A 15239-nucleotide genomic window follows, 5' to 3' on the forward strand; every position below is an offset into this window, starting at 1 on the left:
ATGGGGTATACAGGAATTACGAATATGTACCTGAAGCTGGTATACGATAACAAGCTAGAGATATAAACAGTCTAAGTTACATATATATACATGTGTATATAGACACAACTATAAGATAGCATCTACATCATGTTTGCTGTAATACCACAATTTTATGAATAAATAATTTAAAAGTATTCCACATTATAACTTGTTTTTCTCCCCACAAGAACAGCTGCAGCACTCCAGTCTTTCTCAATAGGTGCAGTGTCACTGTCCTCGCTGGACGTTTCTTTCCCCATGTCTTTATTTAGCTATACCACACTCTTCCACTGCTGTGCTGCTGTTACTAATAGGATTTACAGTCCCCAACAAGTTTTCTTCTACACTGAAATAGCTACAACAACTTGTCTCTCTTTCATCTATAATCCGTCCCACAGGAAATGCCTTTTTTATACTATGAAATTTACTACAAGTTATTTATTTCTGAGCCGAATGTTTTCTAAATTGGACACAAAAATACTTCAAACTTCTTAAAGGGACAAACCATAGTTTTTAAACACTAAGGCATATTTCTCACTATTAGAGCCGTTTATGATCACTGAAATCAAATATTACTTATATTTTATTGTTTATATTATCCATTTCCATACAACTGAAGTGTTTCTGGTTATCCAGGTGTTTCTAATACCACAAAATGCATTTTTCATATTTTTAAAAATGCACGTGCGTCTGAGAAGTAACCATTATGGAATCGCTTTTTAGTCTATTTTTAAGGATATTTCAATGTCACAGACTCTTGTTTCACTCTGTTGTATCCAAATTTGTTACAGGTTTGTAAATTAAGCAAACTTGAGTCAAACTTAAAATTATTTACAAAAAACATTTTTGTAGGAGGATGTAACGGACTATAGATGGGTGTCCCCACAGTAGTCTGTTTCTCCACCTTGGAGCTGAACCCTTGCTGTCTGTCTGCAATATGCGTTACAGTCCCCAATAAGCTCTCCAACACTGAAGCAAATAAAGCAACTTGTCTCTTTCATTTATGTGTAGCACCCTGTCTGTCTCTTGCTAATAATCGTTACTGTCCCCCACAGGCTCCCTGGCTGTCCCTCTTCCACAAGGGCGTGGCCAGAGCCTGGGGGACACGCTCCACTGTGATGTGCTCTGTGGGACAGCCGTACGCTCGGTAGTGCTGAAGTAGTTCGTGCATTGCCTGTTCTTCCACCTAAAACATTACAGTACATATCAACAAGAAATACACTTCGTCAGGAGAAGATAATTTGATTTCTCTTAGCGAATTTAACACCTCAATATAAGAAGCAAAAACTAAACATAAAAATTAATCACTTCAAAACTTAAAGAACAAAATAGACCTCAATTAAAAAAAAAACGAAATTTAAAAAAAAACTTTTTTCACTTCAAGACTTGCTTTAATACTAAACCAAAAGAAAATTATAGAAAGGAGAGGAATATTACTTTAACCACACTGCATTTCACACTAAGGCTATTTGATGTCCAATATATCATAACATCCACAAATACAAACACCAGAAGAAAATATTTACTTCATACCATCTCAACACCTACTTCTGCCACATGGGCTAGTCCTACCAAAAAGAAGCATCTTTTATATGCACTTTCAAAACGACACGACCATACATATTACCTGTCATACTTTCTAGTTCAATCATACTTAAAATTTTAGTATAATTACTAGAGAATTCACTGCATTTTATTTGCATACAGTGGCATCATGACCTTCTCACAGCTGATATATATTATGTCACTAGAAGGAATGCATGCAATGACATATATTATGTCACTAGAAGGAATGCATGCAATGTGACATATTACGTGATGTGACATACTACCTTTGGTTATGGAATGACCCAATGAAGCAACAGCCGTGTACCTCCTAAACGATGACACCAATTAACCAATGAAAAGGGTGCATTACCCTTAAGGGGACGTGTGCTAAAAGTTTTTTCTGGCACGGCTTTCTGAAACCTTTCTACTGGTTGATTGAACTAGAAATACAGATCTTGTTTTATCACCCACCTGGTGAACGTATAGCGGTGTCGTACAAATACGGTACGCACCACAAGGGTCGTACCAGATGTACGTCTTTTCATTGGTTGACAATGAAGCAAGGCTATTATGATTGGTTGGACAGTAAGTCTACCGGGACTTTTTGTTTTTCATTCATAAAAAATTACGTTGTTAACATTCCACAAGTTTTACTATATATTTCATTCATTCATCGGATGTCGCGAGACATTTAAATTAAAAATAATAATAAAATAAATAAAATTGAATATTGTATATATGTATTATTTCTATAAACAAAGCTATATACACCTTGAAAAATAAAATGCACAATTGAAATATCGTAAACATGTATCGTCTGCTACGGATTTTTTTTTTTTTTTTTTTTTTTTTAAAACTTAAACTTAATATTTTTTGTAGAATTATGAAAAAGTAAAATATACCGACCTGTAAAATGCGTTGTTTGCTTGTTGTAGAAATTTAACAGGGGTCAAGGTTAGTAGACCAGTTTTTATTTTAATGTGGCGATGCATTGTAATAATATAGCTAATTTTGAATTTGAATGACGTCAGAATTCCAATGACGTCACTTTGCACCTCCTTACAATAACCACAAACTGGGTACATGAAGTTTCCGTTTTAAGAATGCTGGAAAAAATCCAATGCAAAATTCCTATTGATTTTTTTTTTTTTTGAATATTACTGAAGCACCTGAATGTGTTTGAAGAAAATTTTGTGATTGAAAAATTGTACCTTTTATGAAATATGGATTTCAAGTGAAATTACGATAAGATATGCTATATTTATTGTGTACAAAGAAAGCCAAAACAAGGGCGCAAAAAGTGACTGTCGTCGACCTTAAAGTTATAACTTTAGTTTTCCGTGAACTCAGCTGCTTTTGCAAGCTACACGTTTTTAACTGCAAAAACACTTGTTATTCTCTTATTGGTTGGATTTTTGGTCAACAAATTGTTATTGTCAGTTGTGATTTGTGAATTCATCATTATTAGCATAACCAGTGGGGTAACGGGAACATTTGTTTCTTGGGGGCGTTTTGTTAAAATATGGAATTATGCGTTAGTTTTACCAATTTTTCACCCAATATGAAAATAAACATATACTGATGCATGTACCTTACAGCTTTCTTTAAATTAAAAAATTAAACCCGATGGAAATTTATGGGGAGGTACGTCTACACCACTCCCCTGAAAACGTCACTGAGAAGTAGCGGAAGTACAACGAACTTTCTCAATGCGGCGGTACGTAGTCGTGCACCCGGCTAGTTATGCAAATCAACATCCGTTCTTGAAATAGGCTACAAAATTGATTGATTGATTTATTTATTTTTCATAATTTGCGTTTTCGCTAGATATCATTTTTACGAAACTCGTGAACTTCCCAAATGTATCCGACCTCACTTTTGTTCGGTCAGATACGTTTGGGAAGTTCACTCGTTTCGTAAAAATGATATCTAGCGAAAACTCGTATAGTATTCTATATGTTCTACCTGGATGAGTCCGAGTGGTTTTTTCGATGCTCTGTCGAGAGTTTCTCTCCTCTGCTGTTCGTCCTTGACGATGTCCGAGAAGCTGACACTCGACTGGGGTGGGCTGGGAATGTGACCAGTCAGCCAGGCATTCTGGGAAGTGTTTGGTATCATCAGAGGTTCAGACCTGCAGACCACAGGAATACTCATCTGTCGCTGTTGCTCGGACTGTCTACTGAACCGAGAAATACAAACCAGTTCATTGTCAAACACAGGATGTAAACCAGTTCATTGTCAAACACAGAATGTAAACCAGTTGACTGTCAAACACTGAATGTAATCCAGTTGACTGTCAAACACAGAATGTAAACCAGTTCATTGACAAACACAGAATGTAAACCAGTTCATTATCAAACACAGAATGTAAACCAGTTGACTGTCAAACACAGAATGTAAACCAGTTGACTGTCAAACACAGAATGTAAACCAGTTCATTGTCAAACACAGAATGTAAACCAGTTCATTGTCAAACAGAATATTTTGTTTCTAAGTCAGTAGCTAACACAGAATCAATGGCTGTTTTGACACCTAGAAAACGATGTTTTATACAGAGAATACTACATGAGTTGCTGTTAGATATCATTTATCTTATAACAAGCAGTGTTCGAGATTAACAGTATCCCGATATCCCGGGATACCATATAATGTTGTTGGCTCTTTTTAATCCTGCGTTTTTATTTTTCGCTAAACAATGAAAGTCATCATTTACTGGTGAAGTTAGGTAACAGTATTTTCGAGCTTGTATCCAGTCTAATGCTATGCCATAACAATATCTCCCCCAACTCATACCCAGTCTAATGCTACACTGGAGCAATAGCGGCAAAGCAATAGACTGGGAACAGTTAAGTCGCTATTGTTTATGTTGGATGTTTCCTCCCTTCAAATTTTATTTGAGATATTGATTACATCTGCAGAAAATTGATACAGGTAGGTTTATCATTAATAATGTCAGAATCACTTATAAATTACTGCTAAATATTAATTTATGTTAGTATTATTCAAAAATAGATTCCATTTGATTGCAAATTTCATGAATTCTGCGATTGCGGCATTGCAATAGACTGGGAACGAGAACAGTGTCGTGCAAGTTTGTTACGATGTTATTTATGAATTTCATTTAAGTGGAATACTAAATTCTCAGGTGGGATCCTGATTTTGAAATGTTAGTATCCAACTGGGATACTGCCCCAAATTTTTAATCTCGAACACTGACAAGTTGTTTTAAAACTTATCTAACTTTTTAAAATAACTTGTAAAACAAATGGTATCTAACAAGACACAAATGTAGTATCCTATTTCTTATATATCCTCAAAAACCAGATTTAAAATAAATTTTAACATCTTTTCCGACTAAAACTTATTTACAGCCATTGCACTTGCATTAACATAAGCATGACCGTGCAATCAAACTTCAGATTAACATATACGTCAATGTGCAGACCATTGTGATCGTTCTTTTTTTCACTGGATGGAATGGCTGCCACAACTGGGTGATCACCTACATGTAGGAGCAGCCAGTTGTAGGTCTTTTAATCATTAATATATGTATGTGTGTTATTGGTATGAGTTACACTTAATAACGAATGATGGTGTTCTCACTAACAGGTGTGTAAAAAAATGAAATAATCTTACTGTAACCATAAACAAACGATAACACTGACTTTATGTCTGGTAAAGTTATTTCACTTTATCCTGCAATCACTATATACACTGGTGAGATATGATGACTAGATAATAAAAATATACATGTAAGTCATGTAATATAAGCCCGACTCGATTGAGTATTTCATACTAGATTTCCAATAAACATACTCTTTAAATAATTTGTTTCAGTACAGTATACACAAAGAATGTTTTGATTCCTGATAAAGATATAAAACTTAAATATTTATTTATGAGAGTTTAGAAATGCTTTTTGAAAGTGAGAAAATGTAGTTAGCATCTTACAAAGAATGTCGTCATACTGCAAAAAACCTGGAATGAATAATGATTTTCAGACTATTCCTATTGGAATACAGAATAAATAAAATAACTGGTTAAAATAAAATAAATATTGGCTTTATCCTACTCAGGTTGAATGGTAAATGCCACGAGGCTCTGCCCTTCTAACCTTCGCAGGATAAAGCCAATATCTTAAATGCTCAGTAACCAGTTATTCTCTATGTAACATCATCAAGAGAGAAAAACGACTTACCTCAGTGAGACGTTTCCCATGTCTTTTGAAGCAACAGAAGTGTCAGGTTTCACAGTTGTGTGCACTTTCTCCTCAATTATCAGGTTTCGGAACGAATTGACAACCTTGTTTACTGAACCCCTGACAAATACAAACAACCACAATGTATATATATTTAAAGTTTTCCAAGTTACTGAACCCCTCACAAATACAAATATCATTAACAAAATTAACATATTTAAATAGGCATCATATAATTATTCAACATTCTCTGGGCATTCTCAGCTGATATGGAAGGTAACCAAACAAAACAAACCTCCTCCATAAACACAAAAGAGTATATATCATGTGACAAAAAATAACCTTTTAAAAAACAAGATGTGACAAATAATATAGCTAAACACACTATCCACCCAAAATATGTTTCTGAAATATTATCCTACTCTCTTTTCATGTTTTACAGAGTGCAACGAAACATGTCTATTTCATTTGAAATGTTGCTGATTTTCTAATGTTGGTGGCATGGGTCAAAGTTAAAAAGTTAGCTTTGTTTAATGACACCACTAAAGCACATTGATTTATTTATCATCAGCTACTGGAGGTCAAACATTTGGTAATTTTAACATATATAGTCGCACATTCCACGGACATGATAGCACATACCATAGCCTTCGATATACCAATTGTGGTGCACTGGCTGGAATGATGAGCCCACTGACGTGATTGATTCTAAACTGATTGTGCATTAAGCAAGCGCTTTACCACTGGGCTACATCCCGCCTGCTGTAAACGATGAAGTGTGAGGTTACCATGGACAACCAGCCTCGGTGGTGTTGTGGTTAAGCCATCGGACAAGGCTGGTAGGTACTCGGTTCGCAGCCTGGTACCCACTCCCACCCAGAGCGAGTGTTAACAACTCAGTTCGCAGCCTGGTACCCGCTCCCACCCAGAGCGAGTGTTAACAACTCAGTTCGCAGCCTGGTACCCGCTCCCACCCAGAGCGAGTGTTAACAACTCAGTTCGCAGCCTGGTACCCGCTCCCACCCAGAGCGAGTGTTAACAACTCGATGAGTAGGTGATATATATTTTTTCCCTCAATAACCACTAACAACTAACCCACTGTCCAGGACAGACGGCCCAGATAGCTGAGGTGTGTACCCAGGACAGTATACTTGAACCTTAAAAGGATATAAGCACGAAACTAAGCTGAAATGGAAAAATGATATGCCAGTTGTGGTGCACTGGCTGGAACAGGAAATAGCCCAATGGACCCACCGATGAGAATCGATCCTAAACGGACTGCACATAAATCGAATGCTTAACCTCTGGAGTACATCCCACCTGCAGTAAATGATGACGTGTGAACCTACCATGGACAGATGCTGGGTTTGGGCGACTGCGACACCGGACCGATTTCCTTCTCACTGACCTCCGAGTTGTCTTTCTTCAACCTGCTCTGCTGTTCTCGCTGGCTCTGCTGCTTCTTTACATCCTTCCAAGAAAACTTGCCAGGAGAAACTCTTAAAATGGAGACAATAACCAACAATAATAGCCATTCATTTACATATTAAATTAATAATAATAATTAAAAAATATCTACTCTAAACATGTGTTTTAAATATAAGCTGGATTATTTCCCATTCCAACCAATTCTCTCTGAATTGTAAATATCAATGGTTTTAACTTGTACATCGAATCGGGAGTAGTATCAATAGCAGATTTCTTCTCCAACACTAGATCAAGTCAACAGCAATAATATGCATGGCTGGAAAGGAATGTTTTAATGACATTTCAACACATGTTAAACTGAGGCTACTTGGTTTTTAACCTATGGTTATTTCAACATCAGGTTGAGAGATGAAACTCGCTGTCACTAGACAGGCTACATATTGAAGACATTTTCTAAATTTATAATATAATTCTGTCTGTTTCTAATGTTTTTAATTGCTGTAATTTAAATTTATTTCCTAAAATATATTTTTTTGTTGCCTAAAAAAATGTTTTTTGATACATACAAAATTATTGAGATAAAATTCAATCTGGACTACATGTACTTCAAACATCACCTAGACAACATGTTGAATATACTGATATTCTAAACAAGAAAAGATATTTAATGTTGTTTTAGCCATCAAAACACCTGTCTGAAACATGTTACACTGACAGCAAACTCCGAACAGTGTGACAACAACAACAATCTCTCTCACCCCTTTCCCAGTGAATGCTGTTTGTGTGTTGATGACTAACAACAATCTCTCTCACCCCTTTCCCAGTGAATGCTGTTTGTGTGTTGATGACCGACAACAATCTCTCTCACCCCTTTCCCAGTGAATGCTGTTTGTGTGTTGATGACCGACAACAATCTCTCTCACCCCTTTCCCAGTGAATGCTGTTTGTGTGTTGATGACCGACAATAATCTCTCTCACCCCTTTCCCAGTGAATGCTGTTTGTGTGTTGATGACCGACAACAATCTCTCTCACCCCTTTCCCAGTGAATGCTGTTTGTGTGTTGATGACTGACAACAATCTCTCTTACCCCTTTCCCAGTGAATGCTGTTTGTTCTGCTGTTGCTCCTCAGCAGCCATGATGTCTCGCAGAGTTGAACCCGGACTCTCGGGGCTGGCAGCAGGGTGTCCTGGTGGGGAGAGAATCGGGCCCTGAGATAAGGGGGATGAGGGACTCTTGTAACCCCATGGACTAGATATGTTTCTCTTTGGCACATGAATAAAGGCACTTGTGTGTTTCTGTTCCTTTGGTTGTGCTGCTTGCAAGGCTATGTCCTGAAAAACCAATTGTTTTAGATTAAAAGTTTGCAATTTTAAAGAATAAAATATTGATCGTTAAAATAAAAACATTGATAATTATTTATACTGAACTCCATTGAAAAAGCACCACCCAATTTTTAGTTGTAACTGCTATCACACAGGTTAAGATTGCTATATTACACACCCTAATTCTAATCCTGGTATAGATTTTGGGGGTTATTTATTGCCTTCCAGAATACATAAAAAATTAGTCAAATGTGGGTTTTTGTTGGTTTTCTCTTATGCCTTTTTAATCTACAAATCTTACTGATGCCTTTTCAGTGGTGTTCAGTATATATTAATGAATTTGTTGGATGTTAGGTACACTGAGTTATGTAACATTAAATACTGCTGGGTTGTCACACACATCACTGGTAAATAAACTATGTACAGTGAAACCCCTCTAAACTGGACCAAGACACCTCATATATGAATGCTATACCACTGAGCTAAATGTTGCGCCTACAAACACCAGGGCCCCGTTTTACGAAGCGATCTTAGCGACCGTAACTTTTTCCTACAATCGACAGTCTGTTTTACTGAACGACCTTAGCTTACAACCACCTTAAGTTACTATTAATATTTACAATAGGTCTGCACCTATTGTAAGCTCTAAGGTCGCGATCTTAAATTAACGTTGAGGAAGGAAAAAAGACGAACGGAACATGTTTTTTGCGACAGAAGCATAAAGTTCGACACAATCAACGATGAGGAACTGATATGAAGGTATCGGATACCTCGGCATGCTATGTGTTTCGAGCGGATTTGGAATGGATGACCTCTTTCATCATTAACATTAAGGTCGACGACAGTCACTCTTCGCACCCTTGTTTTGGTTTCGCACACAATAAATATAACATATCTTACCGTAATTTCACTTCAGATCCACATTTCGTAAATAGTACAATTTTTTTTATTCCAGGATTTTTTTTCTTCTAAAAAAACACGTGCATTAGTAATGTTCAAACAAAACAATTTCAACAGAAATTTTGCATTGGGATTTTCCCAGTGTTATTTATTGTGTATGAAAAAGGAAATGTCATACACCGAGTTTATTGTTAAATTATAAGAAGATGGAAAGTGACGTCATTGAAATACTGACGTCATTTAAATTCAAAATTAGCTATATTATTACAATGCTACACCACATTAAAATAAAAACTAGTCTACTAACCTTGACCCCTGTCAAAATAATTCCGAGAGCAGACAACGCAGTTTACTTTCGGTATGTTTTTATTTTTCATAATTTTAAACAAAATATTAAGTTTAAGTTTTAAAATGATGAAATATATAAAAAGTACATTTTGTCAAATATATGATATAAAAAAATACCGTTGGATATGTTATATTTATTGTGTATGAAGCCGAAACAAGGGTGCAAAGAATGACTGTCGTCGATCTATAAAAAAAAACTACAAGTTATTTATTTCTGAGCCGACTGTTTTCTAAATTGGACACAAAAATAGTGAAAATGTTTTATTATTTCCAAAACGCTTTTACTTTTCTTCTTACATCAAGCAAAACTGAAATTATTTACAAACAAACATGGATTATAATATTTTAACCTTAGTTAAGATTGCTACTGTAGTAAGTTTTGGTTTACAATCGCACTAAGGTTGCTTCGTCGAACGGTTGTAAATGTTAAGGTCGGTAGCGTAACATCAACCTTAAATCACTAAGTTCGATAGTAGCTAAGATCGCTTCGTAAAACGGGGCCCAGGCAACCAGGAACACACTGGATAATTTAATCTAGGAGTTTTAAAGTCACAGATTCTAGTTTCAACCCGTGAAAATGGACACAAAGTCTGGTTAATCTACAAACCTGTAACACATTTTGATAAAGTTAAAATAGAGTGAAAAACAGTCTGCGACGTTAAAACAGGAAATACCCGTTTAAAAATAGAGCTAGTTTCCATAACCGTTACTTCTCATTGGTATGTTCGGGTTTTTTAAATTTAAAAAAATGTATTTCATGGTATTAAAAACACAAGGATGACCAGAAACACTTCAGATGTATGGAAATGGATTATCTAAACACTATCTAATCCAAGTAATGTCTGATCAATTATCAAAAATGGCTATATAAGTTTAAAAAAATATGACAGTGTTCAAAAACTAGGGTCTGTCACTTTAAGTAATGGGTAATTAAATGTAACAAAACCTGTAAAATCTGTATGAGCTGAAAATATTTTACACTGCCTAAAAACTAATATCAGCATCTCTAATGATGTCCATCAAATAAGAAGACAATTGTGCCCAATCTATACAATAAAATAATGTTTAGTCAAGAAGACAGTGACTACAGCACTAACTGCGAGTAGACTTGTGGTTAAGACTCAACAAGACAATGACTACAGCACTAACTGTGACTAGACTTGTGGTGAAGACTCAACAAGACAATGACTACAGCACTAACTGTGACTAGACTTGTGGGGAAGACTCAACAAGACAATGACTACAGCACTAACTGTGACTAGATTTGTGGGGAAGACTCAATAAGACAATGACTACAGCACTAACTGTGACTAGACTTGTTGTGAAGACTCAATAAGACAATGACTACAGCACTAACTGTGACTAGACTTGTTGTGAAGACTGTGTCTGGGTTCGACCCGGCTGGGTCGTCGTCAATGCTGATGTCAGAACTGACGGAGATCTGTCGTTCGACCGCCGCCCCATCACTCCTATCCACATCCTCTGTCACACTCTGGGTGCGGCTACGTCGCTTCTTCTTCTTCCTTGATAGCTGCTCGTAGCCAGGGGTTACGCTGTTGTCATGGCAACAACTCGGCAGACTCTCTAGGTAGTCTCGGCTTGGACTCTCATCAAAAGGAGTGACCAAACGTCGAGCCATTCCCGGTATCTGCAAATAAAACAAGTCATACAATTGTGAACTGATGGAAAGAAATATTTGTTTAACGAAACTCAAGTATATTATGTAAGTTGTAAGTCCCACAAGAATGCCTTTTTTCATGCTATGGAATTTATTACAAGTTATTTATTTCTGAGCCAATTGTTTTCTAAACTGGACCCAAAACACTTTTACTTTTCTTCTTATGTCAAAACTGAAATTTACAAAAAACATTTTTGTAGGAGGATGGGATGGACTTTGGCTCCAAATAGACAGGGAGCAGGTAGCAAAAGTTACACTATTAGTCCAACAAAAAGTCTATTCTGAGACTAAATTTGAGAAAGATTCCTTAATTGTTTCTTACATTTGCTTCTGTATTAAAATTAATCTTCAGAAGAAACCCACTACATTTTCCCATTGGTAGCAAGGTATCTTTTATATGCATATTCCCACCATGGCCTTTGATATACCAGTCATTGGGCATTAACTGAGATGGGAGAAAACCGTCGGATAAGGAGTCCACGAAGGTGGTTTGTTCTTTTGACATGGAAATCTCTGACAAGTTCTCTACTGACTGAGCTAGATCCTGCCCCAAATTATTACTTATGTCAAACAGAACACACTGGATTAAAACAAAAACAAGCATTCATTTCATAACAACTTATTGTATTAGTCTCTTTTTGATAATGTTAATGTCGATGTTATGAAATGGGGAGTTGCGCCCTGAGTTTTATTACTACTTCATAATATAATTCTTACCAGATTTCTGTAATACTCCTTCAGTTCACCAATAGTTTCATCACTCAGTACATCAAGATATCTACAGGTTAAAGAAAAATTAATATGTATTACTAAGATAGAGGGAAGTATATAATAACATATGTCAAAATTACAAAAATACATAATAAATTATTATGTAGATAATTTTTGTTTAAAGGTATTTGAATGATAATCTCCATTCAAATTTACATACTTGTAAAACAGTCAGCAACAGAACAGTGAAAGCAGTATTTATAAATATAATAAAACTAAAAATAACTAAACAATTTAAATGTCTTCCCATTACATAATCAAATTTAAATCTGGAACCATAACACATAATCACGTTTAAAGACCCTAACCCTAGTTCTGAGATACATGTATGTACCATTTTTGTTTGGAATAAAATACATTTAGAGTTATTACAAAGACCAGGATAATCAAAATACACTGGAGTTACCAAAACTTATAATAATTTAAACAAGTTATTATATAATGTTTATTATAACAGTAAAACCAAACAAAATTCCAGCTACATATTCATGAGGACAAGCACTTGTCAACAATTTGATTGGTTTTCATCCACATTTATCCTATCACATTCAGTTAATAATAATGTAAAAACCAGTCTAGCAAGTGACTGTGGTGTTTAGCTTCCTTTAAGGTATTACCTTCCTTCGAGAAGAGCAGCCATATTGAGAGATATCATCTGTTGACAAGAGGCTTTCAGCTGATCAGCATTATACACAGAGGAAAACTCCAACAACTCGGCCACGTTGCGGAAATTTACTGAAATATGAAATTTTGTTTTTATTATAATTGATCAATGTTAACCAAAAACAGTGGGTATAACTTATAATCTATCAAGTTAATAGATGATGTGAATGGGGGTGGAGTTCTAATTTGCCATGTAACTACTTGACGTGACGGTGGGTGGAATTCTAAGCCGTTATGTGAGTAGATGATTTAACAGTGGGTGGACTTCCAAGCTGATTAACTTTAAACACTAACAATTAACCAGAAACCCCTGTTCTGGACAAACAGTCGTGATATATGTTCATGACAGTGGTAGTTTCTTTTTAATTGGACACAAGCTTAAAATAAGTAACATCAATAACTTACACAGGTTTACCAGTGACACCTCACAGATTTCTTTCAGTCGGATTACCAGAAGCTGGTCAGCTACCACCAGAACATTACACAGCAACTCGGCATCGCAACAATCTGAAACAACAACCAAAACATTACACAGCAAGTCGCATCACAACAATCTGAAACAACAACAAAACCCTGAATGTTCCACAACTAGAACATTATACAGCAGCTCTGCTTTGCAAACATCTGAAACAACAACAAAACCCTAGAACATTATACAGCAGCTCTGCTTTGCAAACATCTGAAACAACAACAAAACCCTGAATGTTCCACAACTAGAACATTATACAGCAGCTCTGCTTTGCAAACATCTGAAACAACAACAAAACCCTGAATGTTCCACAACTAGAACATTATACAGCAGCTCTGCTTTGCAAACATCTGAAACAACAACAAAACCCTGAATGTTACACAACTAGAACATTATACAGCAGCTCTGCTTTGCAAACATCTGAAACAACAACAAAACCCTGAATGTTACACAACTAGAACATTATACAGCAGCTCTGCTTTGCAAACATCTGAAACAACAACAAAACCCTGAATGTTACACAACTAGAACATTATACAGCAGCTCTGCTTTGCAAACATCTGAAACAACAACAAAACCCTAGAACATTATACAGCAGCTCTGCTTTGCAAACATCTGAAACAACAACAAAACCCTGAATGTTACACAACTAGAACATTATACAGCAGCTCTGCTTTGCAAACATCTGAAACAACAACAAAACCCTGAATGTTACACAATTATGATTTTACACAGCAACTTAACAACACCACCATATTACAAGATAACAAGTAGCTTGACATCAATAAATATGAAAACAAAACGAGTGGTTAAAACTATATTGAGACTTGGTAAAATACCATGATGCACATACCTGACAAAATGACCGATTCATCTGTGTAGAGAAAGTCAAGAAGTAACAACAGAATGTCTCCAGGAATTGGCAGGCTCAGGGCTCTTGTGTCGGAAGTCTGTGAAAAGGAATTCACAAGTGTGTTAATGAAAATGTGATCGCCAGATAAACAAGACAAAGACTCATGATTTTTAAAAACTTAAAAAAATAATTTAGGTTAATGTGGCTGAAATGTTTTTTATAAAATGGAAACTGATAACAAAGTTTTCTATTTATGCATTTAAGCACAATGCTAAAAAGCAAAAAATAAGTAGTAAAAGATGATATACTTTCAATTTCTTTGTCTATCATGATTATAAAAAAACAATCTATTAAGACATTTGTGTTCTGTTTTGGTATAAATTTGTATGAATTATCTTCACAAATGTAATATTTGAAGATTTCAAAAAACATTGTAAACTGTGACTGGAATGGTATGTAAAAAAAAAAAAACACTGCACAGATACACACCTCAATCCAGCCGCTCCCTAGCATACTGTGGAAGTACTCGAGTCGTGCAACCAGAATACACTTATGACAATGTACTGTGGTGTTATCGTCAGCTTTGATACACACATCATGTAACTCAGATCTGAAACAGACAGAAAACATCAATATACTTGTGACAATGTACTGTGGTGTTATCGTCAGCTTTGATACGCACATCGTGTAACTCAGATCTAAAATACAGACAGAAAACATCAATATACTTGTGACAATGTACTGTGGTGTTATCGTCAGCTTTGATACACACATCGTGTAACTCAGATCTAAAATACAGACAGAAAACATCAATACACTTGTGACAATGTACTGTGGTGTTATTGTCAGCTTTGATACACACATCATGTAACTCAGATCTGAAACAGACAGAAAACATCAATATCCTTGTGACAATGTACTGTGGTGTTATCGTCAGCTTTGATACGCACATCATGTAACTCAGATCTAAAATACAGACAGAAAACATCAATATACTTGTGACAATGTACTGTGGTGTTATCGTCAGCTTTGATACAC

At 35.8% G+C, this 15239-nt stretch overlaps 1 protein-coding gene across 2 annotated transcripts in view; it reads right to left on the reverse strand.

Moving 5' to 3' along the window:
- Positions 1-754: 754 nt before the first annotated feature.
- Positions 755-15239, reverse strand: part of LOC121372629 (inhibitor of Bruton tyrosine kinase-like) — a 34842-nt gene continuing 20357 nt past the window's right edge. Inside the window, exons 16-26 of one of the 2 annotated variants that reach the window (XM_041499058.1) lie at positions 14691-14811; positions 14202-14298; positions 13285-13386; positions 12834-12951; positions 12163-12223; positions 11125-11415; positions 8284-8528; positions 7117-7266; positions 5768-5887; positions 3535-3745; positions 755-1207 (exon numbers count right to left, since the gene is read on the reverse strand). In XM_041499058.1, the coding sequence (XP_041354992.1) occupies positions 1061-1207; positions 3535-3745; positions 5768-5887; positions 7117-7266; positions 8284-8528; positions 11125-11415; positions 12163-12223; positions 12834-12951; positions 13285-13386; positions 14202-14298; positions 14691-14811 (1663 nt within the window). In that variant the 3' untranslated portion in view covers positions 755-1060. Of the gene's footprint in view, positions 1208-3534; positions 3749-5767; positions 5888-7116; positions 7267-8283; positions 8529-11124; positions 11416-12162; positions 12224-12833; positions 12952-13284; positions 13387-14201; positions 14299-14690; positions 14812-15239 lie in introns of both variants that reach the window. The other variant, XM_041499057.1, reaches the window with a different exon arrangement.

The sequence above is a fragment of the Gigantopelta aegis genome, chromosome 4 (genome assembly GCF_016097555.1).
Source record: "Gigantopelta aegis isolate Gae_Host chromosome 4, Gae_host_genome, whole genome shotgun sequence".
NCBI classification, from domain to species: Eukaryota; Metazoa; Mollusca; class Gastropoda; order Neomphalida; family Peltospiridae; genus Gigantopelta; species Gigantopelta aegis.